Here is a 27,707-nt window from a genome sequence, read left to right as displayed (position 1 = left end):
ATTGGTGCAACGCAGGAAGATACAGAGGTAGATACAGAAGAACAGATCACTTATAGGAAGTCTGAAAAACATTTTCAGTAGAAGATCTCCTATAAATAAATAAAAACTCCCATAGACAAATAAATAAATAAATAAATACCATTGCATGTGATCCCGACAGTAATTGCACATGAATGTGTGTCACGACAGCACATAGATTGCACATGAATTTCACAGTAATTGCACATGAATTGCACATGAATTCCAACAGCAATTGCACATACGACAGAATTGCACATCAGTATTAGGTTAGGTCAGTATTGCGACGGGATAACGTGACGATCTCCGGGTAAGAGGACTGTTCTCCGCAGTTTCATGAGTTCCTCCTTTGTGGAAACGCGGTACGGCGCCGGCCGGGGGGCGGGGCCGGAGCCGGGGGGCGGGGCCGGAGCCGGGGGGCGGGGCCGGAGCCGGGGGACTCAGAGCCAAGACACATCGCAACGACCTGACGAAAACACTCAATCCAGCCGAATAAAGTCAAAACAAGTTAATTTAAAGCGATTCCAGTGCGTGTCCTGATCGTTCGTGAAGTTCCTCTTTCATATAAACGTGTATATAAATACGATACGATACGCGTCCTGATTCATGGATATCCTTTAAAACCGGTGTTAAAAGTAAAACACCCTAGAATTTCATGTTCACAATGTCCGTAATATGAGAATACAACTGTCCCATGTTGAAGTCACATTTTCAGCTTCTCAGATTCAGCAGTCTGTGGGTTCTGTAGGTTCAGAAGTGTAGAACTCAGCAATTTCTAATGACTTCAAGTTGTTTAAAAGTATCACGATACACATCTCAATACACGTACTGCCAATAAGTCCGTAACAATATATCACAATATGAAAATATTGAGCACAGCCCTAATTTGAACATCGTCAGAGTAGAAGCCTCAGGAACAGCTGGACACCAGCAGGAGGCCGGTCCATGTTTAGTCCTGACTCTGGGCATCAGCAGGAGGCCGGTCCATGTTTAGTCCTGACTCTGGCACCAGCAGGAGGCCGGTCCATGTTTAGTCCTGACTCTGGCACCAGCAGGAGGCCGGTCCATGTTTAGTCCTGACTCTGGGCATCAGCAGGAGGCCGGTCCATGTTTAGTCCTGACTCTGGCACCAGCAGGAGGCCGGTCCATGTTTAGTCCTGACTCTGGCACCAGCAGGAGGCCGGTCCATGTTTAGTCCTGACTCTGGCACCAGCAGGAGGCCGGTCCATGTTTAGTCCTGACTCTGGCACCAGCAGGAGGCCGGTCCATGTTTAGTCCTGACTCTGGCACCAGCAGGAGGCCGGCCCATGTTTAGTCCTGACTCTGGGCATCAGCAGGAGGCCAGTCCATGTTTAGTCCTGACTCTGGCACCAGCAGGAGGCCGGTCCATGTTTAGTCCTGACTCTGGCACCAGCAGGAGGCCGGCCCATGTTTAGTCCTGACTCTGGGCACCAGCAGGAGGCCGGTCCATGTTTAGTCCTGACTCTGGGCATCAGCAGGAGGCCGGTCCATGTTTAGTCCTGACTCTGGCACCAGCAGGAGGCCGGTCCATGTTTAGTCCTGACTCTGGCACCAGCAGGAGGCCGGTCCATGTTTAGTCCTGACTCTGGCACCAGCAGGAGGCCGGTCCATGTTTAGTCCTGACTCTGGCACCAGCAGGAGGCCGGTCCATGTTTAGTCCTGACTCTGGCACCAGCAGGAGGCCGGCCCATGTTTAGTCCTGACTCTGGGCATCAGCAGGAGGCCAGTCCATGTTTAGTCCTGACTCTGGCACCAGCAGGAGGCCGGTCCATGTTTAGTCCTGACTCTGGCACCAGCAGGAGGCCGGCCCATGTTTAGTCCTGACTCTGGGCACCAGCAGGAGGCCGGTCCATGTTTAGTCCTGACTCTGGCACCAGCAGGAGGCCGGTCCATGTTTAGTCCTGACTCTGGCATCAGCAGGAGGCCGGTCCATGTTTAGTCCTGACTCTGGCACCAGCAGGAGGCCGGTCCATGTTTAGTCCTGACTCTGGCACCAGCAGGAGGCCGGCCCATGTTTAGTCCTGACTCTGGGCACCAGCAGGAGGCCGGTCCATGTTTAGTCCTGACTCTGGCACCAGCAGGAGGCCGGTCCATGTTTAGTCCTGACTCTGGCACCAGCAGGAGGCCGGTCCATGTTTAGTCCTGACTCTGGCACCAGCAGGAGGCCGGCCCATGTTTAGTCCTGACTCTGGGCATCAGCAGGAGGCCAGTCCATGTTTAGTCCTGACTCTGGGCATCAGCAGGAGGCCAGTCCATGTTTAGTCCTGACTCTGGGCATCAGCAGGAGGCCAGTCCATGTTTAGTCCTGACTCTGGGCATCAGCAGGAGGCCGGTCCATGTTTAGTCCTGACTCTGGGCATCAGCAGGAGGCCGGCCCATGTTTAGTCCTGACTCTGGGCATCAGCAGGAGGCCGGTCCCTGAGGTCCTCAGAGTCCGAGATTGTCATTCTTTATATTACAGTAAAGTCTATCGTTAGGATCAGTACATTTTGGCAGGACAATTGTATCAACGAGGACAGTGTCATGATGAACTGATCTTAAACGCTTCAGGTTAGACTTACTGTGTGTGAACAGGCACTGTGAGTTGTAACAACCTTATATTTTCATGAATTGACGTTGTGACTCAGTTGTTTCTATACAAGACAGATACGACACAAAAGGGGAATCACACATTATTAGTCATTAGAAACTATGTGACAACTATTATTTAGCAATTACCAAAACATTCACATCTCTACATCTGGCTCTTATTGGTTCCTAACTGCTCGCACTGCAGCTTCAGATTCTCCCCAGAATAACAGGTCTCTGTGCCTCCACAAACATACTAAAGGAAGTAGTTTGTGAGCAGCTTAAAGACAGCAGCAGACGGGCTCAAAAGGAGGCCCGTGTGAAGGGTGTCAGTGCATTGTGTCTGGAGCCGGCCGACTCTTTAGTATGAGAAGCACAAATGAACCAACTGTGCATTCCCGGGCCTTCGAATGAAAAAAGCGAACTTTGTAAATGCTACGTGTTTGTTAAACATCTCGCTGCAAATGTGAATAAACCCAAATGACTGTAAATGTCTATATTTAGTATGAATTACAGGTTAGATTGATAAGGAAACAGAAGTGACCGAAGGAAAACCAAAGGCACTGGCACTTTAGCACATTATTTTTTCCTTCTTTTTCCTTCTTTTTCCTTCTTTTTCTTATTTTTCTTCTTCCTCCTCCTCCTCCTCCTCCTGTAACATTACCTCTACTTAATGTAGTTGTACGTCTTAAACTTTATTCTTTAGACTTTATTCTTTAGACTTTATTCTTTAGACTTTATTCTTTAGCACATATCTACCTCTGTATCTACCTGCGTTGCACCAATGAAATTTCCCCATGTGGGACAATAAAGGATTATCTTATCTTATCTTATTAGTTTAATTTATTCTCTCTCTCCAAATATGAACTTCTTAAGCCGCTTCTGCATGAGCATCACCAAATGTCTTCTGCTTGACAATATTAAGCGGCGCCAAACAGAAGCACATTCAAACTTAAACTGGTCTTTAATTGGTCAAATGTGACATTCCCTGAAACACTATTATGTTTTCACGATAGTGCCCGGCCGGGCACAGCCCGAAGGAGCGACGTGGGGCCGCCCTCCCGTCGGCCCACAACCCGCAGGAGGCATCTGTTCTGGATGCCTCCTGGGCGCCTCCCTTGGGAGGTGTTTCAGGCATGTCCCACCGGGAAGAGGTCCCGGGGAAGACCCAGGACACACTGGAGAGACTATGTCTCTCAGCTGGCCTGGGAACGCCTCGGGATCCTCCCGGAGGAGTTGGAGGAAGTGTCTGGGGAGAAGGAAGTCTGGGAGTCCCTGCTCAGACTGCTGCCCCCGCGACCCGGCCCCGGATAAAGCGGCAGAAGATGGATCCAATTAGAGGGGGTTGACGGGGGGCGTGTCTTCAGTCACAATGTGGAGTCTGCTGATTATCCTCCTCAGCCACAGAACGACATGGAGTCCATCACGGAGAAGAAGGTTTCGGCGAATGTGAGCACAAAGTCAAGCATTATAGAGAAATATGCAGAACAAAAGGGTTCATTTTGAAGGCAAAAGGCAACAGACTGAGAATTTTTGCAGTGAAAACAAAATATAGCAGATTTTCATTATAGTTTTTAACCAAGTAAGCTTAAAGGAAAATAATAATAAATATATGATTTATTATTAATGATCGGCCCTCGCCACGCCGCAAGAGGAGGGGGCGCTAACGCGCCCCAATTGTCCTTTTAGTACGCCTACTGCTGAATCTGTGACGCTGTCACATCTTCTCCCCTTTGTTTTACCATCAAAAAGCAATTCTATTTTGAATTCTTGGCAAAATGTGCGGCTTTGCCGCACAGACACCGTGACTCTTTGAATAAAAATGTGGATAACTTTTGATGGTCCACCCCTGAAGATGAGTCTCACCAAATCAGGTTAATAGGGCTAACGCCCTGAGAGGAGTTCGTGAAAGTCTAAAGTGTAAACATGTTCTGGCGATTTCCCCATTGGAATAACATGGAAGGTTTCGGTCATCGTTACGCCATAACAATTATGACATGGGTCTCATTGACTTTTCTGATGGGGATGGCAAAATTGAGTTGTGTGTCAAATTTCATATAATTTCGCAAAACTAAACATTTAACCTCCATATAAAATCTGTAGGGGGCGCTGTGGCTCCAAATTAATTTATTTCACTTCAAGTAGGTTTAGGGCAAAGAGTTTAACAACTGATTCTAATTTGACGCAATTCGGACTTTATCTGCGCAAACGGCAGAAATGTAAAATTTGGGAGATTTCTGAAATTCTTGCTACAGTCACTGACGGGTACTTTCGTTAATTTTGAGTGGGCTCCGCCCACTTTGTGTTTTTGGCCCTCTATACAGTAATAATGTTCAATTGTTGCATTACATGCTTATATGCACGGGACATGCAAGATATGGGGAACGTATTCGTGAGCTACTTAGCGCAAATGAGTGCTTTATATATCCCAATGTAAAGTGCTCGTTTAGTGCGCACTTTTGCACAGGCTTCGCCCTTTTACAACGATAATGTTCCATTTTCCTACTACTAATTAGTATGCACGGGGCGTGCATGAGTGAAGGAGTGCGTTAGTGAGTGTTTGGAAGTGGGCGAGCGCTTTGCGCTCGATTTCGTGCGCACTACGTGCGCACTTTCGCAGCCGTGCTTCGCACGGCCTTACGAGATTAATAGGCCTCTCACCAGCTTGTGGCGCTCGGGCCTACATATATAACAATAATTTAAGGCATCCATAGCAGTTTCCCTACAAATCTAACCCAGCATTTAAACTTTCACACAAAATATCAATAGCTTAGTATAGTTATTTATTATTTATTTTAACAGTACCATTTCATACAACATTGCACGCCCCCTGTTGTCATAGCGATGTACACATGCCATTTCTGGACATCATGAATCTTTAATTAGACATGGAAGAGCACAGCTGTTTGCGGTCACTGGAGCCACGGTGATATTTCTGCACAATTAAATGTATAAATTGTGAGGAAAAAATCTAATTATGCAAGAAAAAGAACATGGAACATTGAAACATTACAATATTTTAGGAATTTGACAAGGTTATACAGCAAAGGTCCCAGGCATAGAATGTATAAAAGTAATATATGGCGTATATAAACCTAAACAATGTATAATTTAAACACACTGTAATTGCCACTTTATTATAGGAAGCGTGGCACTCAGGACAGCTCCACAAATGTCCATATCACACAAAAATAATCTCATAAAGCTATTCACACGGGACGAGCTGTGAAATATGCCAAACCACACTATTGTTTTGCACATGTTTTGTAGATAAATGTTGAGAATTCCTTCAGTAATTAATAGTAGCAGTTACATGACTGAGCAGCGGAGCCCACAGCAGTCTTTGAGCAGAGTTAGTCCAGTTTTAGTGCGATAAGGGCCAGGTTTCAGACGGGACGGTGGTGTTGGGACGTGTTGATTCTGCAGACAATGATCTGAATGACACACAAGAACACACAAGTACAAACATTTCTTAATTGATCAGAAATTGTCTATGACTTACTCTTTTTAGCCAATGTCTTTGTAAGTTTTGACTGTAAAAAGGCACCCATTTCTTTGTCTTCTTCTCGTTCTCTGTTGTGAAGAAAACGTTTTGATGTGAATTAAGATATGATTAGATGATCAGATAAAATAAGAACATGTTTTACACTGTCCTCGGCCAATATAGTTTTACTGCAAACTAATGTTGTACCTGAGCCTCTCAAACTCCACATCCTCCACCAGGAAGTCCCGTGTCTCCACCAGTTTGTGGAGCTGCTGCAGAAGTTCCTCCTCTCGCTCTCTGTTGTCCCTGGACTTATCTTCTTCTGTTAAACAAGGACAGTGTCATTAACTCTCACCAGCCACTGTTTTACACAGAACAGGCCTCTGTAATCTGCACTTTAATTAGTCAGATTTACACCCACTAATAATAAAAAAACTATATAAAGCAGCAACACATGTTTATAGTACAATCAATCATAAAATACTGTAAGAAATCATGTTGTAAAAGCATTGAATAAAACCAATTAAGTTAGTGCCTCGTGGTGTATATACGTGGCAGTTTTCTGTGACAGATATAAAAGTGCAACCTTCTTGATTTCGGCAGTTACCACAGCAACCTTCATCTTTATTAGAGCAGTGATCGAAATGTAATGAAGGGAGGAATCTGAGGGAGTGCATTTCAAGACCCATAACAACCAGGGCTAAACACACATCACACTACAAAAAGGTTTAATTAATTTTAGACCTTTCTCTCCTAAAATCGAACACAATTTCAAAGTGACCTGGGACGGAGATAATCTTCTGTAGCTCTTTCTTCAGCTCGGTGATTTCTCTGCAGAGCTGAACATCATCCATCCTGAAATAAAAACACAAAACAAGTACTAATTGATGTTTTAATATACATTTATAGTGATGTCAAGGCAAATTACTGCATTTGCCATATTTGTTGCTTTGTAACAGAGTTTATTACCATCAACTACATGTAATAAAATGCTCTAGCAGAACCACAATGCTCACACTGACAATAAGTCTGAGTAAAAAGGTTCAATAACTACTGTATATATAAGAGTGTAGTCAGCCAGGTGTGCATAACGTCCCCTCAGAGTTATAATGGACCACAGCTTACACCATCAGGTCTCCTCTTATTCTAGTGTGTTCTCCACCCAGTCATAGACATAATCATTCCCTTCCCAGTGATCTACAGCAAAATATGCAGAGTACCTATATTAAACTACTAAACATGTATTATCTTACATGTATCGGAGCTCCGACTCTCTGCGTACCAGGATGTTCCGTATGCTCTCGATTTGAGACAGCTCCCCCTCAATGTCCACGATGGTGATGGAGGAGTCAGCCATTGACACCACGTCTTCTGCTGGAAAACAAGAGACAGGGTGAAGACAAAATGCAGAACGCCGTACATAGATGTTTGAAGGAAAAATAACAAACCACAATTAATTTCCCAGTTCATAACAGAATGAGGTGTACAAGTTTTGCAGTAACCCCCTCCTCTCCTCAAGATGAGTCATGCAGCAGCCAAGTCAGTGGCTTTTAATTACCATGGCACTGCAAAAGCTCCACACACACACGTACATTCATGCACAGCCCACCACCAACATGAGGCTCCTGGGGCACACCAAACAGTATATAACAGGCCTGCCACAATCAGGCTGGGAGCATCATTCAAATGTATAGTGAGCTTTTGTCAGTTTCACTGTGACAACTGGGACAGACTTAAGATCAAGAAATAAACTATTTGTCACACAATGGGAAATTACAGACTTCATACGTTCATCACAGAATGAGTGAACAAATCCATATAGACCCCAACTCACAGTATTTGAATACTCAGAGTATTTGAATCCTTCACTCTGAGGCACTCACCTGGTTTCTCCTCATGTTTCTCCACACACCTCTTCTCCAAGGAGCCGTGCTGTTGAGAGTATCTTCTTACCTCCATGTAGCCTAACCCAAATGTATATATTTAAAAATGTATATGTATATATTTAGTGCATGTCCCTGTGCAGAGCTAAAGGCTTATATTATTCTGATGTGAGCAAACTAGAATGCTCCAAGTCCGTGTCGCTGATGCTGAGAAAGAGACGCTCCACAAACATCTGCGAGTCTCAGAGGAACTCAAGCTCAGTAGCGCCCTCTGCTGGAGGAAAGAGGGAATCCATGGCAACATTTTGAGGAATGTATTTTCAGGAGGAATTGTTAATTGCTCTAGAAACTGTGCAAAGTTTTACATCAGTGTGAAAGTCATGGATACTAGGAACATTATAACCACAAGTGTAATAGAAATTGAAAAAAGAAGCAATCAAATCACAAATTATTAGACCAACTATCAATTTGTTTATTTATAGTTTTGCCGGTACAATTAGGTTAAGGATAAAAGACTTGAAATACGAGCACACGCAAATCCAAATATCATATTGTTTATTCAGAATGTAAGATTTACTTTGCAGGTATAGTACATAAACAAATAAATATATTCATTACATTAAGCTTCTTCCAGTAGGTAGCAGCATTACACATTTATTCCATTTACAATTACAAACAGTCAGGAAACACTGGTCATAGGTCAGTTGCATACAGTTTCAAAAGACTGGCTTCTTTCTTTATTGCCATTAATCTTGGCAAACACAACAACGATTCATCATTTCAATGAAGTCACTTTACATTGTTGCTAATGTATCTCTAAATGCTACTCCTTGACACTGGAGATGGAGACATTTAATGGCACTTTAATTCTGTTTTGTACAATTAGAATAACATATCCTATAGTGCTACCTTGTTTGCATCAGAAAATAATATTTTATGCAATACGAGTTTGTGAAGAAAGAAGTCTCTCTCATCTGCCTGTCCATCTGAGCACGTGGCTCCTGATAAGACAGAAATAAAAGTGTAATGAGAGCTAAAAGTCAACATGGCTGAGCAGGTGTCGCATGGAGAATTAGACCTTTGCTACATTACAAATTAAATAATACATATTAGTTGAACGATTTGGGGGAAATATCTCATTGCAATTTTCAAGGAAGAATTGCAATTGTGTTTATACAGATTAGTCGTTTTTATGCAGAATAAGACGGGATATTTTCTGGTTTGTGGAGGAAATTATGATATGTCAAATTGTGATTTCGATTCGATTAATCTTGCAGCCCTAATATGTATTACATGTTTTAGTATTGGATTCTTTTTAACGCTTCTTCAGCTTACGTTGGCCTGATGGGGGGGACGTCTTTTGCATTCTATTGGTCAAGTTGTTTCCACGTTGCATCAATGGTACATCCTCCTTCCATTATTGTTATTATTGCTCCCATCGTCCTCCATGGCTTTATCCAACCAATCTCTTTCTTGTTCTGATTCAGACTCACTCGCCTCACTTGCATCAGCCGCTAGCAACCTCGAATAGTTAATCCGTCTCTGTCTCGGGGCTTTGACCTGTAGCAGAGCGAGGATGAAACACCACACGATCAGCCCGAGCGCCGCACCCCTGAACATCCACGCGATGCCAAACGTTTGCGCCGCTAGTCCTCCTAAGACACTCCCCAAAGCTCGCCCCAGGTCCAAAGACAAAGCGTTGTACACTCTGGCGACGCTCCTCTCAGTCCCTGGCGTGGCGATGTCGTCACACTGAACCTGGACGGCCCACCACAGAGCGCCGAAGCTCAGAGCGTTCAGCGTTTGGGCAGGAAGGACGGCCCAAGGTCCCCAAAGGAATGAAAAGTAGAAACATTGCAGAGCTACGATGGCAGCGGCAAGGACCAACACCCTTCCAGGATTGAGAATCTTTGATATTTTAACGACGAATAAAGGGAATGACGCTTGGGCAATCAGTCCAAGTGCTAACGCTAACCCCATGTGTCGCTCGTTGCTTCCATTATCCTGCATTTCCAAAAGCAAGAAGTTTTCCACGGTTGAAATTACAACTCCAACAAGCAAAATTGTGACAGCGCAAAGCAGAGCACGGATAGAGCCGCGCACCAGCTGCAGTCCTTTAACCAAGCCGTTAGCCCTCGCCCTCTTCTTGTTGAGATAGAATGGTAGAAAACTTGCGACGGGCACGGTCCCAAGAGCGACGGCTGAAAAACAGACAAAAAAGACAGCGCTCCTTGGCGTCTCGGCGGCTAGAAGGCAGCTTAAACAACTTACGACTATTCCAGCTCCTCCCACCCCAAACGCTGCCCCGGCTAAACTCCACGTCTTGGAATTACTGTAGCGATCGGAAGCGTCCGCAAAATCCAAGTACTCGAAAAGGCCGTCGTCCACGGTCCACTCTAACGGAGCGAGAGTAGCCGCCAATACAGAAACAGCGACGAGGATAAGCAAGAACAGCTGGTGTTGAACGTCCGTTACGCTTAAGCTGCTCAGGATGTCAAAATTGCCTGTCGATTTAGATTGTTTATCACGATCGTCTTCTGGTCCGACGTCAGATTTCCTCGTCCTCGTTTGTATTGTTGTGCTATTTTCTACTTCTTGAGACGAGTCAGCCGCTTCCGTAGATATATTATCGCCGGGATTTGTACGACTGGTCGAACTGGCTTGTGTTTGCTTTCCGTCTGTTGCGCTTAGAGTCGGACGAACCCGCAAAACGCTAGTATTGCAACTTAATTGGTGCACATCCGCGGGTGGGACGATTGGAATAACCAGGGCAACGATCGCAGAAACCGCCAGGCAGCTGACGATCAAAACCCGCCTCTTGTCGTAGTGCTTGGCCAGCAGGCCGGCGACGGGGCTCCACACTAGCGCGATGAGGTGCTTGGCGCCCATCACGAGGCCAGTTTCCGCGGGGGTGAGGCCAAGGTGGCGGAGGTAGAGCGTGAGGAAGGGAAGAAGACATGATTTGGCCGCCGAGACCAGGAAGTTGAAGGCAGCGGCCAGAGCCAGAGCACGGGACACGTTGATCTGCCGGTTACTCCGCATGATGCGACAGGCGGAGCGGGTGGAGCTGGAGGCGCCGCTGTCACAGCAAACAGAAGAGCAAAACCACAGACACGTGAATTGGAAGTTGCGGAGGATCAACATTTTCGATCGGCTATTATCTATTCATAATATAATTGTCGACCTGAGCACTGTTTATGACTGTGGGATCAAAATAGAAATGAAAGCAAAGTTAACCATATGCTTGTTTAAACTATGATCTTTCTTTATTTTATATATATACGCGCTGATAGAATATAAACTGATTTTAGGCATGCTAGAATGTCATTTAAATTCAATCTCTTCTACATGAGGATACTGTCTGCTCTGAACTTCGTGTTGTCACAAGCCTGTTACCGTGTGGTCATATACAAATCTGATAGAAGAAAAAAATTAAAATTGAGTCCTGTTAAAGTGCTTTCTTTCTGTATCAATACTTATTCTCGCTTTGATAGTAGTTTCGGCATCTAACCCTGTAAACTTCTAAAATATATTTGTGTTAAGAGTATAACAGCAAAAACTGAGAGTTTGAACAGTGTGTATAGTAGTCCCTGCTGATTGGACCAGCACTTTATTCAAAAAGGAAACATGTTATGTTTTTTAAATGCAGTTGACCAAAGTAAATCATAATTTTATATTTTTCCACTTTAAACTGCAATAGTGATCTAATTCGGCTTACTTGTTGTTGTGTTACTTTTAATGGCAGTTGACAGCCAACTGAAAATGTGCATTTACCGCCCACTGTAGTTGTACGTCTTCAAAGTATGTGTTTTACGCTATACCGTTGTTTTTTTAAATGAAAAAGACAGAAAAATAGGGAGGAATAGAGCAAATCATCAACTTACTTGTATGTCACTGTCTTCAAAGCCAATGAGATCAAAGCGGAAAGAAATCAAATTCACTTTCTCTCCCCCCCTCTCGCACTCACTAAGTAATGGAAGAAGATCTGAGGAATAAAGTCTGGCGGTAATGCAACGCTTGGAGGCCAACCGCCATAAAACAACATCAACAACAACAACAACTCACTCTCTCAACTTGTTTTTATAGCGTAAAACACATACTTTGACGTACAACAACAGTATTTGGCGGTAATGAAACAATTTATAGATATCAACCACAGTAAAACACCAAAGAGGAAGAAGAAGAAGGGAGCGGGAGGAGCGTGAAGGGAACCAGGACAGAAGTGCATGTGAGGCACAATGCAGACATGTCTCCGCCCCCCAAAACGGGCGCGTCCCACACTTTGAGAAGCTCTGGCCAGGACAAAGTGGTGGGTGAAAACAGGAATTATCTGAGCCTCAGTTACAGGACAACGCAGGATTACTCAAAAACATGAATCAATCAGAATATAACTGAACTAATTATGATTAAACACGGTTCTGACAACATTAAAATTTGAATCTTGCTTTAAATTCTCAGTTCTATTAGATTAAAAGACGTAAAAGATGTCAAAGTTGTAAACAGCCTGCACACCTGTCTCTCACCTGTCCCGTGTTTGTTTCTCTGCAGATTAAAGTCCACGTGATGATACAACAAAAGATCCAGCTTTGATGAAACAACTCTTAACTTTTCCCGGTTAAGTCCTGTGTATTTCGTCGTGCTCATCATCCATTCGGTTCCATCTCGACCCGTATGTGTTATTTCTACTTTAATTCACCTCTGCACCTGCGTCTGCCGCGTGTACATTCACTGACGCGGCTCCTGCCCTCGCGCTGTAGACTCAGAAGCGCCCTCTAGCGACCAGGAGGCAGTACGACAACATACAAGACAACATGGAAATATCTTTTAATACAAAATAAAAATAAAAATAAAAATAATACCCCCCGCCCCGCCTAAGGCCCGAAGTCACTGGGATAGGCTCCAGTCACCCGCGACCCCGAAAGGGAACAAGCGGTAGAAAATGGATGGATGGATAATAAATAATAAATAAAAATATAAATAATACATAATAAATAATACATAATAAAATAAATAATAAATAATAAATAATAAATAATAAATAATAAATAATAAATAATAAATAATAAATAATACATAATACATAATACATAATAAAATAAATAAAAATCACACAACCTATTTACAAGTATTTTATTTATTCATCTGTACAAAAGCTCATATTTACACTAACATCATACTGACGTCCTGGTGAGTCGATAGCTTGACCATATTTATTAGTGGTAAAATGTACACTGTGTAGAATTAAAATGGGTGCAGTAAGTATAGTTTGCAGGCCCTCAGCTGGTCACACCACTGAAGGTGTTAATTGGTAGAGATAAGTAATTGTCCACGTATTTTCTTAGAGGCAGATCTTTGGTCATGGACATGCTAAACCGGTTCCGGATGTTACACCCTGGGTCCACACAAGGCGATACTTCAATCCTGGGAAAGAGGCACGTTAATTATTAAAACGAGAGGGTACAAAGCCCCACATGACACTGCAATGGAAATGGTTCGTACCTTTGGATGTCACTGTATGTCCTGCGGGAGTCCTTGTCCAAACATACCACCAGTGTCCTGTTTTCCATTGTTTTGATATTAATGGCTTTAGTGAAGATCTTCTATTCACAAAAGAGAATAATAACTCACTACAATATGTGAATATCCGAAGGTTATACAATCATTGACATTACATCTGGCCAAAGTATTAATGAAAAAAAATAAATTAATGATAATAAAAAACAAATTCGCGATTAACCAATATAACGAAGAATAATAAACATTAAATTATTGTTGGTTCTAGAAATAATGAATGCCTCAAAACTCCATATGACTGAGCAGGTTTGATGATTTAGCTTAACTGTAAGGCCCTTACCGTGTTCTCCTCTGGGTTCATGGAGTTAAATCTGATGCTGAGTTTGCCCTCGCCTGCACAAAACACAGCATTAAAACGTAGTAAACACAACCAAAGCAACCTTAAATTAGACTCACCGTGTGCTACAGACGGCTCAGAGGTGATGGCAGTGCTATACGCCATTGGACACACGCCCTTCAACTCCTCTCGTTTACTTACAAATGTCTTACGTGACAAGAAAACAGAAAAACATGAAAAGCAAATAATTTTGCTGGAGAAAAAAAAATACATACCTGAGTGTAACTGACTGACATAACGCCTCCAAACACTTGAATTGACCTTTGTCTTCGATTGAATGTTCCTGTAAAAACACATGCATTTTAGCTTGTGCATACAGTAGAAAAAGAAAAAGAAGGAAAGAAAGAAAGATTAAAATACCCACTGGCACTTTTGTCTTTGAGATGTTTAAACTCGGTCACCACTGCCTCCAGGCTGGACACAAAAACCTGGTCAATGACTGAGCTCATGTCTGTGCTACAGCGGGTCATCTGAGGAAAAATGGAAAGCAAAAACAGTAATAACAACAATGGACCTTACTTTACTGTACAAAGTTCTAAAACAACAAAACAAAACTACAGTCCCTTTTTAAAGGTTAAAAATAGAAGCTACAACTAAAACCTTTATCATGATTTAAGGAGAATTTGAGTGGAATTCAGTCAATTCTGACTAGACATTGTTATTGACTAACATTGTTATTGTAGAATAAGTAGTTATTTTCATATTTATGTGAAAAGATGCTTCCTTAAGTGTAATATGATAATCAAATCTGACTGATGTTTTGCTTCATAAATTACTCTTTCTAAATCTAAACCTAATCTGTTTCACCATTAACTATATTTAAGAATAGTTGAAGAATTATGTCAACTATATGATCGACAATACTAATTAGATACAGAATGTTCTTACTATAACTTTGTAAAGCGGCAGGTTAACTCTCTGTATTCCACAGCGCAGATAGTAAGTAAGAGTGTCCAGAAAGAAGAGGTTCTGCTCGGATGGTTTGTTGTGCTTCTGAGACACATGAAATACATTCATCATTTAAACGGCGTCATAAATCTCACTGTTCACAATCACTGTTCATCAATTATTACCATTCCAGCCATTTTGGGGAGGACAGTTTGGAGGATGTTGATATTGACGTCATACCAGGAATCTACTTTTCCCAAATAAGAAGCGACAGACAGCCTGGCTTCCTCTTGAACTGAGGCGTCCTGTGAAGTGTCCTACTGTCAGGAAATGTTAACTTTTTCAACAGCCACTTAGTTTTCTCAAGGAAACTCACTGGCGGTAGAGTGACAGATGGCATTACATCGTTGACTGGAATATAATAGAACTGCAAATTAATCTTCTGAGTCAGCATCATGCATTTGGCCTCCTTTTCCCTGTTGGAGAAACCAGAAAACTGCTTTGAGTTTGAGTCCAAACATAATGACGGATGTGTATTGACATGCACATAATCCAAGCATTATTTCAACTTAAAGATCAGGGCAAAGAGGTCCAATGGTTGAGACAATATGGTTGACCAACCGGATGCTGCGGTATGCATTTGCCAGTTTGCCCAGGATGCGGTCGTCTCCCATAACGACGATGCGGGCCGTGCGGATGCACCGCTCTCTGGAGGAGGAGGGGGAGTTATTGATGGGGCTCTGCATTTTGTCGTTCATCAGACTGAGCTTGTTGCCAGATTTGCTGTTCTTGTAAGCGTTCCTCCTCCTGGACAGGTGGTTAGTACTCATCTGAGGCGATTGGGGAGGGTCACTATCGTGCTCCTTCAGGTCCTCGATGTGGCTGTTCTTGGACGGCAGTGATGCACTACGACTTTTCCCATCAAAGTCAAAGCATGAGCTCAGGGTGAACTTTGTCAGCACATTCCCTGTGAAGAAAATAATGACAGGCAATAAAATCTGACACAAATCAAGACTAGGGACCTCCATCCATCTTCTCTCACTTTATTCGGGGACAGGTCATGGACAGGTCAAGACCTCAACTCTGGGGTCTTCTCCCAGGGGAGATGCTAACACTTCAAAAGGGAGCTGTCCTGGAGGTATGTGGAGAAGCAATGGCTCTACTCTGAGCTCCTCTGAGTGAACACGCTTCTCATCCTATCTCTAAAGAAGCGCAACATCATCTGCAAACAGCAGAGATGAGATCCTGTGGTCAGGACAGCAGATCTATAAAGTCCTACTGTTGAAACACACTTCTCAGAGTCATTGCGTTGCCTATTTGTTACTTGCTCAATGTTTTGAGAGCAGGACTACTTTATAAAGTCTTTATAGTAGGCTTAACTGTTGAATGATAAACTTACACAGATCTTCTTCATCGTTCCACAGGATGAACTCGATCTCAGGGTAAGGCATGGTTATGGGGTACAATGTGTTGTCTTCATGGCCTATTGCTGATAAAAAAAATCATACACAATACAAGTAAAAGTGTTGCTTTGAACATTTTTCATTCACACAGTATCCTCACATTTGTCAGTGGATGACAAAATCTTGGCATAAATCATTTGCAGATCGTCGATGTAGTCTGTCCAGCCGTCAGGCCCCTTCTGCACGCTCTGCTCCACTGTAAGTATGGTCTCCTGAAAGAAGTCCTCCAGCCTCTGGTCTGCTAAGCACTGAAACAATCACAACACATGAACACGTTTGTTGCAGCATCTCCCACATGAGGCTCTGTGGCCACTGAAGGGCAAAGGGCAAAGGGCTCACCTCAAGCGCTTGCTGCAGTGTGGGGCTATGACAATCAGAGCCCAGCCCAAACTGCAGTAATCTCAGCACTACATTTCTCTTTTGGACCAGAGGCTCTGTGAGGGAGCTGGCCACCTCGAGGTCTGCCCTCACTGTGGCCTCCAGCGGGCCTGAGAACAGCTCCGGGTCGACCAGCAGAAACACTCTATGAGGAGAGACAGTCACTCACACTGATGCATAGGAAAATAATATGAGGATCACATGCATTTTCTGCAACCCTGGGACTGAAAAAAGATCGTGTTGCTATTTTCATTGATCTATTGAAGGCTTTTGACACCGCTGACCCTCTTCTTTTGATTAAAACTCCAAATCAACATGGCATCTCTGAACAAGCCTTGAACTGGTTTGTTCATTATTTGTCAAATTGATCACAATGTTTTAAATTGGCAGGAGCTTCTTCTCTTTTCCTCAGGGCTCCATTTCCAAATTGTATTATGCTTAATTTGTAACCTGTTGGTATAGACTGATAGATGTAGACTAGGCCTTCTTCTATGCTGCACCCACAGCTTGGAAAATCCTTTCAGTCATAATTAAGGTAACAATAACTGGTCTCACGGTTTTAATGAACAAAGAGCAAGAAGTTTGCAAAATGTTAAATGTAAACTGTGCTTTTAAATATCGATTATGGTTTAAATATCTGTTTTAAATGTGCAAATGGTTTAATTATCATATTTTCCTTCCTTAAAATGAGGTCTCGAGCACAATGGCTTCTTACCTGGATGAAATAAAGGTAATAATTCATTCATTCATTCATTTTCTACCGCTTGTTCCCGTTAGGGGTCGCGGAGTGGGTTAATAAAATAAAGTGTTTAATATGAAGTATAAAATGCACACAAATGGCTCACCTCTCTTGACAATGGTCCTTTTTGAGGCTCTGCTCTGCAATGACTCTTCTGTGGTACAAAGAGCCTGAATAAAAATGCAGTCACAACACTGACGTTTTTTGTGTTTGGTGTTTTGTGCACAGGTAAATATTCGCACCTGGCGTGAACAACTCTGTCCTGATGTTCTTCAGTGTTCTCAGGGCAACAGCACAATGAGGAAGAGGTAATATGAGCAGCTTCATCAGACAGCCGTACATAACCTGGTAGTATTTCCGCGAAATCATTGAGGGCGACTGAGCACAAGCAAAACAACAACATGACAACACATGGACAACAGCAGAGCCATCAACCCAATGCATTTTCTCAGGTCCGTGGACGTTATTTACAAGGAATGAATGGTATTTCATGTTGCGCGGCGTGTGTGCTGGTTGTACCTGTAAAACCACATAGTAGAGCGTGTGGAGGATGGGAATGAGGTGCACGTTGGACTGACACATCTGTAGCTAACAAACACAACGCAAAAGTTTCATTAAAAAAACAAAGCAGCAACAGTACAAACAAATCCCACTTGAAGACGCACACCTTATCCACACACTTTTGCAGTTGTTTGAGCATTTTTTTGACTAGTGCGACTGTGTAGGGCGGATGGGTCTGCGCTTTTTTGTGAAGATTCCATCGAAGCATTCCTGCAAAAGTATCAAACAATCAATAATATCTCCAAAAATGAACATGGATAGTGTGATATTAAAATTATGTAACTAAAACATAATTCTATTTAACTTGTATTTAAGTGGAACAATAAATAAGGGTCTCTTAAATAATAATAATGATAATGTTAATGATGCATACCATTTATATAGTGCTTTTCAGGACACTCAAAGACTCTTCACATTGGATTGTTCATTCACTTTACTTGGTGGTGGCTACTATTGTTGCCAAAGCTGCCCTGGGGCAGACTGACGGAAGCAAGGCGGTCAATCTGCGTCATCGCCCCGTCCGACCACCACCAACAATTCACTCTCACAATCCATACTAGGCAATGTGGGTGAAGTGTCTGGCCCAAGTACACAAGGACATTCCCTCTAGCGCCCCCCTGTGGCACCTGGTGTTCCAGCGGTCTCCCATCCAAGTACCGACCAGGCCCTGTCCAGGCCCTGCCCTGCTCAGCTTTGCCACATACAATAATAATAATACGCTAAAAAGAACACACACACACACACACACACACACACACACACTCACACACTCACACACTCACACACACACACACACACACACACACGTTACTAACCTTTCTCTGAGGAGGAACTATGGCTTTTCTCTTTAAACAAAGCTTGTACCATGTTTCTTAAATTGACTTCCTCAGACGAGGGCTGTACATCTCCTTCAAAGTAAAACAAACATTATTATAAGTGTAATCTGTGTCACATAAAGTTATCGACTCACCTGTGGGATTCTCCATGATTCTAAAGTAAAACCTGAGCTAGATTTTAACTTCCAAACTTGTTCAAACCTCATAAATCCCTTTTGGCAAGTTGCTGTGTAACAAATGAGCTTCTGTCTGCTACTTCAACAAACTGAGACGCACTAGTTATGAATGACACTGAAATAAAAACAGTCGAGTGCTCAATGACTGGACTTTGAGAAGATAAATTCTTTCAAAGCTGGTTGGACAAACTTGAGACAAGGAAGTTGCAATTACTAAGCAACCGTATGTGACACATGTAACACAAACAAAAGCAGACACAACAAACTGAGCAAAGTCATAGTATGTCAATTTCCTTTTTCTCTTTTATTTACAATAGTGATATTAAAAAGAGCAAAAACAGCAGCAGACATTAGACGGATAGAGAGACAGTCTAGAAACGAAAAAAAGAAAAGAAACGCATGATATTCTGATAAAATGCAAATAAAACATAAAAAAAAAACATTAAAACAACAAATACCTAATAACACACTGGTTCTGTGGGTCGTCTCTAACTCCAGTGCTTTGAGTTCATTAAAATGCATAAAATCATTCAATTTAAAGTGTGTTTGTATTTGGTTCCATAAGCCCGGAGCCTTTTTCCCTCGCTCCGTGTTGATAGTGTCACTATAAAATAAGAATGTCCTGAGATCTTAATTGACAAATACTTGCCAACAAACTTGTTAAATACTCAGAAAAGATTCCAATGAGAGCTTTAGAAATAAACACAATGCATTGCTGTTCTCTTTTCACATCGTCCTTTGGGGTGTAATTCACAGTGGTGAGTTCCGTCTCCTTCTCCTGTAATGAACCTTCAAGCTGAATGATAAAGGACTGTAGAATGCATATAATATCACCATATTATATGCATAATCTAGAACTGAAAGAAATGTAGCCTGGATTAACTGTTTTCTACAATTAAGAGAATACACTTTTTATTTCTAAAGAAAAATGACAATACAATTATTTGTCAGTTTAGTTTTTGTAATAGGTGTTTAATCACATCATTAGACAATTACAAAGGTGTAAGATTAGTATTTAGAGGGGCAGATCAGTGTTGAGAGAGGGAGATCAGTGTTGAGAGGGGCAGATCAGTGTTGAGAGAGGGAGATCAGTGTTGAGAGAGGCAGATCAGTGTTGAGAGGGGGCAGATCAGTGTTGAGAGGGGCAGATCAGTGTTTAGAGGGGCAGATCAGTGTTTAGAGAGGCAGATCAGTGTTTAGAGAGGCAGATCAGTGTTTAGAGGGGCAGATCAGTGTTGAGAGGGGCAGATCAGTGTTGAGAGGGGCAGATCAGTGTTTAGAGAGGCAGATCAGTGTTTAGAGAGGCAGATCAGTGTTTAGAGGGGCAGATCAGTGTTTAGAGGGGCAGATCAGTGTTTAGAGAGGCAGATCAGTGTTTAGAGAGGCAGATCAGTGTTGAGAGGGGCAGATCAGTGTTTAGAGGGGCAGATCAGTGTTTAGAGAGGCAGATCAGTGTTTAGAGAGGCAGATCAGTGTTGAGAGGGGCAGATCAGTGTTGAGAGGGGCAGATCAGTGTTGAGAGAGGCAGATCAGTGTTGAGAGGGGCAGATCAGTGTTTAGAGGGGGCAGATCAGTGTTTAGAGGGGCAGATCAGTGTTGAGAGGGGGCAGATCAGTGTTGAGAGGGGGCAGATCAGTGTTGAGAGGGGCAGATCAGTGTTTAGAGAGGCAGATCAGTGTTTAGAGGGGCAGATCAGTGTTTAGAGGGGCAGATCAGTGTTGAGAGGGGCAGATCAGTGTTGAGAGGGGCAGATCAGTGTTTAGAGGGGCAAATCAGTGTTTAGAGGGGGCAGATCAGTGTTTAGAGGGGCAGATCAGTGTTTAGAGGGGCAGATCAGTGTTGAGAGAGGCAGATCAGTGTTGAGAGGGGCAGATCAGTGTTTAGAGGGGGCAGATCAGTGTTTAGAGGGGCAGATCAGTGTTGAGAGGGGCAGATCAGTGTTTAGAGGGGCAGATCAGTGTTGAGAGGGGCAGATCAGTGTTGAGAGAGGCAGATCAGTGTTGAGAGGGGCAGATCAGTGTTTAGAGGGGGCAGATCAGTGTTTAGAGGGGCAGATCAGTGTTGAGAGGGGGCAGATCAGTGTTGAGAGGGGCAGATCAGTGTTTAGAGGGGCAGATCAGTGTTGAGAGGGGCAGATCAGTGTTGAGAGGGGCAGATCAGTGTTTAGAGAGGCAGATCAGTGTTGAGAGGGACAGATCAGTGTTGAGAGGGGCAGATCAGTGTTTAGAGGGGCAAATCAGTGTTTAGAGGGGGCAGATCAGTGTTTAGAGGGGCAGATCAGTGTTTAGAGGGGCAGATCAGTGTTGAGAGAGGCAGATCAGTGTTGAGAGGGGCAGATCAGTGTTTAGAGGGGGCAGATCAGTGTTTAGAGGGGCAGATCAGTGTTGAGAGGGGCAGATCAGTGTTTAGAGGGGCAGATCAGTGTTGAGAGGGGGCAGATCAGTGTTGAGAGGGGCAGATCAGTGTTTAGAGGGGCAGATCAGTGTTTAGAGAGGCAGATCAGTGTTTAGAGGGGCAGATCAGTGTTGAGAGGGGCAGATCAGTGTTTAGAGGGGCAGATCAGTGTTGAGAGGGGCAGATCAGTGTTTAGAGAGGCAGATCAGTGTTGAGAGGGACAGATTAGTGTTGAGAGGGGCAGATCAGTGTTTAGAGGGGCAGATCAGTGTTTAGAGAGGCAGATCAGTGTTGAGAGGGGCAGATCAGTGTTTAGAGAGGCAGATCAGTGTTGAGAGGGACAGATTAGTGTTGAGAGGGGCAGATCAGTGTTTAGAGGGGCAGATCAGTGTTGAGAGGGGCAGAAGGAGCAGAGAGGCAAACAAAGCAGAGAGCAGTAGGACGGGTGCAGAGGCTGGACTTGTCCTGGACATATCTTATAGGTCCTCCAATCTGAAAAGGAGCCTGGTTTACTGCACAGAGACACTTCGCACCTACAAAAACGGGAAGTATTACAATTCGTTTGATTTGCTAAATTGAAAAATACAATACATAAAAATATTACACACACAATTCAATACTGTAATATTATATTCAACATATTTGGGCTGTAAACGTATTATGTTAGTTATTTTATACATTTATATGTACCTGACAACACTTTGAAAGAACTTCTTCTTATCCTTATCGAGACAAACAGCAAACGTAGTGCCTTCACTCCCAGCATGTACCTGGACCCAATCAACTTTGGTCTCTGATATGCAGAACTGCAGCGTGTGAGGATGAATGAGAGCAGTATGTGAGGAGGAAGTACTGACTATTTACATTTACTGAAACTGGTCTAACCTGGTTGAAGCTTTTTTTAGACTTGGAGCACTGCCTCTTCAGAACCTCTGCTATCACCAGTTGAAGACTCTCTGGGTATAATATATATATTCTTTACATCATTTTGATAACAATTTATGATGGTGATTGAAATCGATTTGATGTGTGACATACCCAGCTGCTCATATTTTCTGCAGGATTTGTATAGGTTTATAGATGTGCAAACCTTATCCACTTCAATCCACTGACTTCTGCCGCTTATAGTAACCTGAAATTGTTTATGATCATTAATTTATACCTGACATGAAGATTTTAATGTATGAAACAAATCAGTCTAGTGCAGCAACTTTATAAAAACAGTACCTTATTGTAACCGATGCCTAATGTTATAGGTGCAGCCTCTTGCTCATCATCTATCCCAAAGCGTTTGCTGACAGCACCTACACATATAGAGAAAATTAAAATGGAAAATCAAGTCACACACACGCTTTACCTTGGACACCAAGTATCAATCAAAAGCCCTGTGAACTGTCACAGGCGGGGACAACATATTATCCACTAGGTTTTTAACATCATGACTCATGAGTAAAAATATATATATATATATATATATATATATATATATACATAATATAATATAAAGTAGCATTTTTTAGGAACAAACAGAAACAATAACGGTCTCAATTTATATCTCACCAAAACATTCACCACCACAGCCCAGTAAAAAGCCAAGTCAGGTGTTTGAGGACAGAGAAGAGCTCAGGGGATCTGGGACGTTCCCCATTACCTCAAAGCCCTTCTTAGTTATATTTTGACAACAAATAGACAGTAAAAAAAGTATTTCATTAAGAAATTAAGAAGTTTCACTCTGGCTTGCTTCTTCACAGACCTTACCCATGACTTGACAAGCAAGTAAAGCCAGTCCCACCATGCAGTGGGGTTTAACTTTAACCCTACAGCAACTCAAAAACAACTTGGATGAACCAATACAGTTGATCAAATTAAATTAAAGCATATTTACTGATGAACCAGAGCCTGCCAGTGCAATCACACCAATTGGTTGAATGTTTTGCTTTGAGAGAAAATGGTGTTCCTGCATGTGAGTTGACTGACCCATGGCCTTCACCGCTCTGGTCCCTGCAGAGTGTCCCAGCTCCAGAGAATGAACAAACACCTCCACTCTCTTCTCTCCTCCAGCCAGGGTCAGCTGTGATAAGGTAACGTCAGTCAAACGGAGTCCTCACATTCACAGAGTGCAGTGCTGGTCTAACCTCAGCCTGGTAGAGCTGCACCAGGACAGTCTGAGCTGCGTGTCGACAGTAGTACAGAACCAGCTCCGTCAGCAGAGAAGGACGCGCTACAGAGCCACACCATCCCGACTCATCTCCATCTTTACACGCACTCTGGAACACAAAAACACATTTATACATGTACCACAATGTTTAATAGACCCTGCTTCACTTGCCAAATAAAACATCACCTGACAGAGAATGTCAGAAGACAGGCTGAGCAGACTGAGGACATTGCGTTCGTACCAAGGGTCCACTATTCCCAACATGTGAGCTATATTACTGTTGCTTTCTGGAATGAGATCCTAAATTATGAAAATAAAAACACTTAGATCAGGCATTATAAACAATGAGCAGAGAATGTTTATATTTTTATCTCCAGTTCAAAACCATTCCCCTTTTTTCAGCTAAAAACACAATAAGGCACAACATGATCTTACAGACTGCTTCAGAAGTTCAACTATTTGTTATTTTTTCCTTACGGTTAAACCAACAATTTTCACACTGAAAAGATGACTCATAGAATAAGTATTACTATAAGTTAATAAAACAAATGAATGATTATTGTTCTCACCAAAGAAGTTGATTTCTCATCCGCTGTTTCTCCAAACGCTTGTGTTCCCACATTTTGTCGTCTTGTAGGAACAAAGTAAAAGTGTAGTTTGCATCTCTTTGTGAGTGGACCGTGTTTACTGTCTCTATGCTGGAGGTCTGTGTACGCCCGAGCCAGCCTCCCCAACTCTTTATCCCCTCCAAAGACCACCACTCTCACCTGAACCACCTGTTCAGGCTCCTCCGTCAGGTCAAAGCTCAGAATGGGCCTCCTACGCATAAACAGGTGCTTCTGTGGAGAGCCAGCTGATGCTGGCAACTGTCTGGAAGATGGATTGGATTGTAGTTTGTTCTTTGGGAGGTCAGTCTGACAGCCAATACTCAGAGCCCGGCGACAGGGCAACGGGCTCCGAGGAGTCTTAAACAACGAGGAAAAACGATCCACACCAAGAAATGATCTGGATTTCTTAGTGGGTTTCTTTCTCTCCTTTTGAGTTTGCTCATGTCCTCGTTCCTCACTGAAGTCGCTGTCCACCCCAGAAGAGCATGACGTAGTGGACACAGACCAGCTGGAGGACAAGGAGTGGCCGTAGAACACCGAGTCTCCAGACGTAGACGACACAGTAGAGATGCGGTTGTTTGAAAAGTAATGGTGTTGGTTTGCCTCTTTCTCATCTTCCTCGTCCACAATAGCGTCGTCCAGGTCTCCGTTCAAGAAGCACTTCTCCAGGGCATCAGGGTCAGACACATCACCAATGATGATGTCGTGAAGAAAGTCTGGAGAACAGAGAAAGAGAAAAGATGGCCAATGAGTTGTACGTTCACAGTGTTGCTCTGGAGTGTGTCGGAACAGTATTATTTACCAAAGTTTTCGCTTTCCCACGTCCATATGTGACATTTTGGTAGAGGTAATATCAAACCCTGAGTTGTACCTAATGAGAGGCAGTTATATTAGTATCATCCTTACAGCAGAAGAACAGTTATTCAATCTTTCTTCTATTCAATTAAAACAAAAATCACATCTACTTTGTACTCATCAACAGCAATGTCTTCTTCCAGCACTAGTAATTATTTATACCTGTATTGAAGGGGGTTTCAGACGTTCCAGTGAGTCCCTCATGAAGTGTGTTGATGTTGTGGTGCAGGGTCCGTCTGGCCTTGGAGAAGTCGTCTGTGCAGGCACTCTGCTCCAAACTGACAGTTAGAGTCTCCAGCAGCTGCTCCAACTCTTCAGTGGACTTTTTCTGAAAAGATCACCAAACATGTATTTTGGCAACATCTACTGATGATCCACCTTATGGGTATAATACTACCGGTGATCATTCTTATAGCCCATAAATGAGAATTGCCTAGTTAATTACATTAAGTGATCAAGTTTGAACCTAATCTCAAATCCAGAATAAAGCACAGATTTGATTCAATGCCATTGTCAAAATGTCAGTAGTGACCTGCAGTTCTGAGTGCAGAGCTGGCAGGTCCACAGCCCCTCGTGCAGCCTGCAGAGCCTGGAGGATGAGGGTGATGGAGATGTCTCTGCTACTGCTGGATGGGGAAGTACTGAGCTGGAGGGAGGCACATTGCACCTCCGGAGGAGTTTCCTCATCTGGACTCACTAACAGAACCGTCCTGATTCAAAAACAGAAATGCTTATTGGAACTTGGTTGGTTTGAAAATTTAATGCTTCAAGAAGCTGTCCCAAACTATGTAAAGCAATTCAGCACAGAGTTTATAAATGGTCTATAATAGTTTAAACAAATTATCAAACAGAACACTTGAGATTTGACTGAACTTGATCAAGAAGGAAAAGACAAACCAAAAATATATATCGAAATATTTTTTATATAGTTACAGTTACATGTAATTTGCACAAACAACATTTCACATACTTACAGCGTTTTTGAGCTGTGAGTGTTACTGGGAACTCCTTGCTCTGTCCTCACCAGTCTTTGGAAGGATATACCTGTAACGTTTGAACTTGTAACTTCTACCCCACAAGATGTCACTTTATACACCATCTAGCATCTGTACCTGGTGCTCTGAGCTCTTGTTGGATGGTGAGCAGCAGGCAGAGACAGGCTGAGCTGCAGGGCTCAGGCCACGACAGGAAACAATGGAACAGAGAGTAAGCCTCCTGCAGCAGTCCACAGTCTGCAGGCACGTGAGGAGCCTGGAGCGGAGAGGCACTCAAATATCACAGAAACAAACATTTGAGATGGAGCTAGTGTTTGTATTCTCACTTTAAGAAGAGTAGAAGAGAAGAGGAGAGTGAGAGGCACCACCAGGTCGTACTCGCAACGCTCTAATACCTGAAACAGATAAAAAGATCCTCATACAATACACTTTAATAAAACAAAAAAGGAAATAAAATAACTAATGTGTGACAGAGCAGTGTGTGTCGGACCTTCTTAGTTTTCTGCAGTATTGTGTTCAGGAGGATGACAACGTTTTGAGAGTCTCTCTTCACCAGTTCCTCTAAGCACCAGCGGTTGATGCACAGTCCAGCTTAAAAGACACAAAGTACATAGCACAAAGTAAGACACAAAGTACATGGCACAAAGTAAGACACAAAGTACATGGCATGGAGTTTCTGGGTTCACTCTGAGAACATAGGATAAGTGCTAACAATTAAATACATTCAATATTTTTGCTTCCTTCCTTCTTTCACCCGAGGTGGAAGAAGGAACACAATCCACACAAAGAATGCAGACAAAATAATAACAAAGGAAATACGTGTACTGCCATTTTGAGAAGCTGAACAGATAATCAAATATATTAAAGCTTTACATTGCCTCTTTTTAAAGGTGCACTATATACATGTTCTGGTGGAGGGTGCGCCATCTTTTTGTCTCAATAAAGATGTCCCTGTTTTGCCTGGAACGCTCCACAGTATGACATAAAACGTACATAGTTTGAATACAGGCTGATAAAAACACATTTAAAATCATGCGTTCTCACAGTGACAGGGCTTGCCTCTCCACAGATCTGACCCGTAACTTGACCTGCTGGCGTCACCTGCTTATCTCCATAGAAATACACGTTTAATGCCATTTCAGAACATTCCAGACAATGCGATTAACATCTCCGTGCAGTCAAGCAGCTGTCGAAACCTTCACCAGAAAAGTTCACGCCTCTTTTGAAACATTAACAGTATTTTGTTGAATTGTGAGAAACCTGTGGATACTTTTAAATATCAAAGTAACAAATCTGTTGTTGCTGTTTTTCCACGAGCGAACATACCATTCCAGAGTTGTTTATCAGGAGTGTCTAGTCCGAGGTCACAGAGACATCTCTCCAGAACGTGCTCAATGCGATCCTCGGTGCACGAACTCGGCTCTGTCTGCTCCAGCGTCTCCATCATCCAGTGCCTTGACAAACTACCTCAACCAGCGCTGCCAAAATACATGAACCCAGTGCGTCAGTGTTGTCTATACACTTGAGCAGCAGAAGTGTGCGGACAGGAAATAATGCCACTTCCTTACCAAACCATGACTCAGAATGCGGGTCTGAACAGACAGCAGGCCCGAGTGACTACTTCTGTTTTTACTTGATGAAACAGCTGAGGACATTGAATTGTAAATGGGCCAAATGGATCATTAGGAAGTAGGAATTGACATAGCTACTGTTTTTCCTTAAAATGCATTTACAGCATGCTTTTTTGCGTGATGATTAAAGTAGTACAACT

At 43.0% G+C, this 27,707-nt stretch overlaps 4 protein-coding genes across 5 annotated transcripts; all 4 read right to left on the bottom strand.

The window, feature by feature from the left end:
* Window positions 1–5,875: 5,875 nt before the first annotated feature.
* Window positions 5,876–8,081, bottom strand: LOC140358565 (bMERB domain-containing protein 1). Of its 2 annotated transcripts, none has more exons than XM_072443478.1 (6): window positions 7,975–8,081; window positions 7,345–7,465; window positions 6,873–6,946; window positions 6,299–6,413; window positions 6,110–6,180; window positions 5,876–6,041 (listed from the first exon to the last, which is right to left on the bottom strand). In XM_072443478.1, the coding sequence occupies exons 1-6, from the start codon at window positions 8,048–8,050 to the stop codon at window positions 5,917–5,919; spliced, it is 582 nt and encodes a 193-aa protein (XP_072299579.1). In that variant the 5' UTR covers window positions 8,051–8,081; the 3' UTR covers window positions 5,876–5,916. The 2 variants fall into 2 exon arrangements, with proteins under 2 accessions (XP_072299579.1, XP_072299580.1); XM_072443479.1 differs by having other exon boundaries at window positions 7,345–7,462; window positions 7,975–8,051.
* A 1,010-nt stretch (window positions 8,082–9,091) lies between these two features.
* Window positions 9,092–11,016, bottom strand: mfsd6l (major facilitator superfamily domain containing 6-like). The gene has a single exon (XM_072443477.1). It carries the CDS (start codon window positions 11,014–11,016, stop codon window positions 9,370–9,372), a length of 1,647 nt encoding a protein of 548 aa, XP_072299578.1. The 3' UTR covers window positions 9,092–9,369.
* Window positions 11,017–13,193: 2,177 nt separating this feature from the next.
* On the bottom strand, window positions 13,194–19,047 carry pik3r6b (phosphoinositide-3-kinase, regulatory subunit 6b). The gene is made up of 19 exons (XM_072443476.1): window positions 18,885–19,047; window positions 18,730–18,822; window positions 18,021–18,124; window positions 17,873–17,941; window positions 17,596–17,731; window positions 17,460–17,523; window positions 16,576–16,759; window positions 16,337–16,484; window positions 16,173–16,262; window positions 15,395–15,740; window positions 15,150–15,249; window positions 14,959–15,078; window positions 14,774–14,878; window positions 14,250–14,355; window positions 14,101–14,168; window positions 13,945–14,032; window positions 13,829–13,881; window positions 13,474–13,574; window positions 13,194–13,395 (listed from the first exon to the last, which is right to left on the bottom strand). The coding sequence occupies exons 1-19, from the start codon at window positions 18,898–18,900 to the stop codon at window positions 13,251–13,253; spliced, it is 2,136 nt and encodes a 711-aa protein (XP_072299577.1). The 5' UTR covers window positions 18,901–19,047; the 3' UTR covers window positions 13,194–13,250.
* Window positions 19,048–21,661: 2,614 nt separating this feature from the next.
* LOC140358561 (phosphoinositide 3-kinase regulatory subunit 5-like) lies at window positions 21,662–27,492 on the bottom strand. The gene is made up of 17 exons (XM_072443475.1): window positions 27,263–27,492; window positions 26,427–26,527; window positions 26,263–26,331; window positions 26,054–26,192; window positions 25,916–25,985; window positions 25,474–25,651; window positions 25,104–25,269; window positions 24,889–24,957; window positions 24,048–24,802; window positions 23,665–23,778; window positions 23,456–23,587; window positions 23,298–23,391; window positions 22,548–22,624; window positions 22,359–22,452; window positions 22,206–22,276; window positions 22,011–22,126; window positions 21,662–21,853 (listed from the first exon to the last, which is right to left on the bottom strand). The coding sequence occupies exons 1-17, from the start codon at window positions 27,381–27,383 to the stop codon at window positions 21,706–21,708; spliced, it is 2,514 nt and encodes an 837-aa protein (XP_072299576.1). The 5' UTR covers window positions 27,384–27,492; the 3' UTR covers window positions 21,662–21,705.
* Between the last annotated feature and the right edge of the window lie 215 nt (window positions 27,493–27,707).

Source organism: Eucyclogobius newberryi, unplaced genomic scaffold, assembly GCF_026437365.1.
Source record: "Eucyclogobius newberryi isolate DKJ021-1_F unplaced genomic scaffold, fEucNew1.0.hap1 SCAF_13, whole genome shotgun sequence".
Taxonomy (NCBI): domain Eukaryota; kingdom Metazoa; phylum Chordata; class Actinopteri; order Gobiiformes; family Gobiidae; genus Eucyclogobius; species Eucyclogobius newberryi.
Note: the sequence above shows the minus strand (reverse complement) of the source record. Positions and strands in the feature narration are given on the sequence as shown.

Excerpts from the sequence above, each read along its gene's own strand:
- LOC140358565 (XM_072443478.1), bottom strand. The coding sequence starts at position 8,050 with ATGGAGGTAAGAAGATACTCTCAACAGCACGGCTCCTTGGAGAAGAGG. Across the intron at positions 6,414-6,872 it reads GAAGATTATCTCCGTCCCAG|AAGAAGATAAGTCCAGGGAC; the intron begins GTCACTTTGAAA and ends CTTGTTTAACAG. Across the intron at positions 6,181-6,298 it reads GTGGAGTTTGAGAGGCTCAG|AGAACGAGAAGAAGACAAAG; the intron begins GTACAACATTAG and ends TCTTCACAACAG.
- mfsd6l (XM_072443477.1), bottom strand. The coding sequence starts at position 11,016 with ATGCGGAGTAACCGGCAGATCAACGTGTCCCGTGCTCTGGCTCTGGCC.
- pik3r6b (XM_072443476.1), bottom strand. Across the intron at positions 14,356-14,773 it reads TGCCGCTTTACAAAGTTATA|ATGACCCGCTGTAGCACAGA; the intron begins GTAAGAACATTC and ends ATTTTTCCTCAG. Across the intron at positions 14,033-14,100 it reads TGTCAGTCAGTTACACTCAG|ACATTTGTAAGTAAACGAGA; the intron begins GTATGTATTTTT and ends TTGTCACGTAAG.
- LOC140358561 (XM_072443475.1), bottom strand. The coding sequence starts at position 27,383 with ATGATGGAGACGCTGGAGCAGACAGAGCCGAGTTCGTGCACCGAGGAT. Across the intron at positions 25,986-26,053 it reads ACAAGAGCTCAGAGCACCAG|GTATATCCTTCCAAAGACTG; the intron begins GTACAGATGCTA and ends CAAACGTTACAG. Across the intron at positions 21,854-22,010 it reads TTCTTTCAAAGTGTTGTCAG|GTGCGAAGTGTCTCTGTGCA; the intron begins GTACATATAAAT and ends CCGTTTTTGTAG.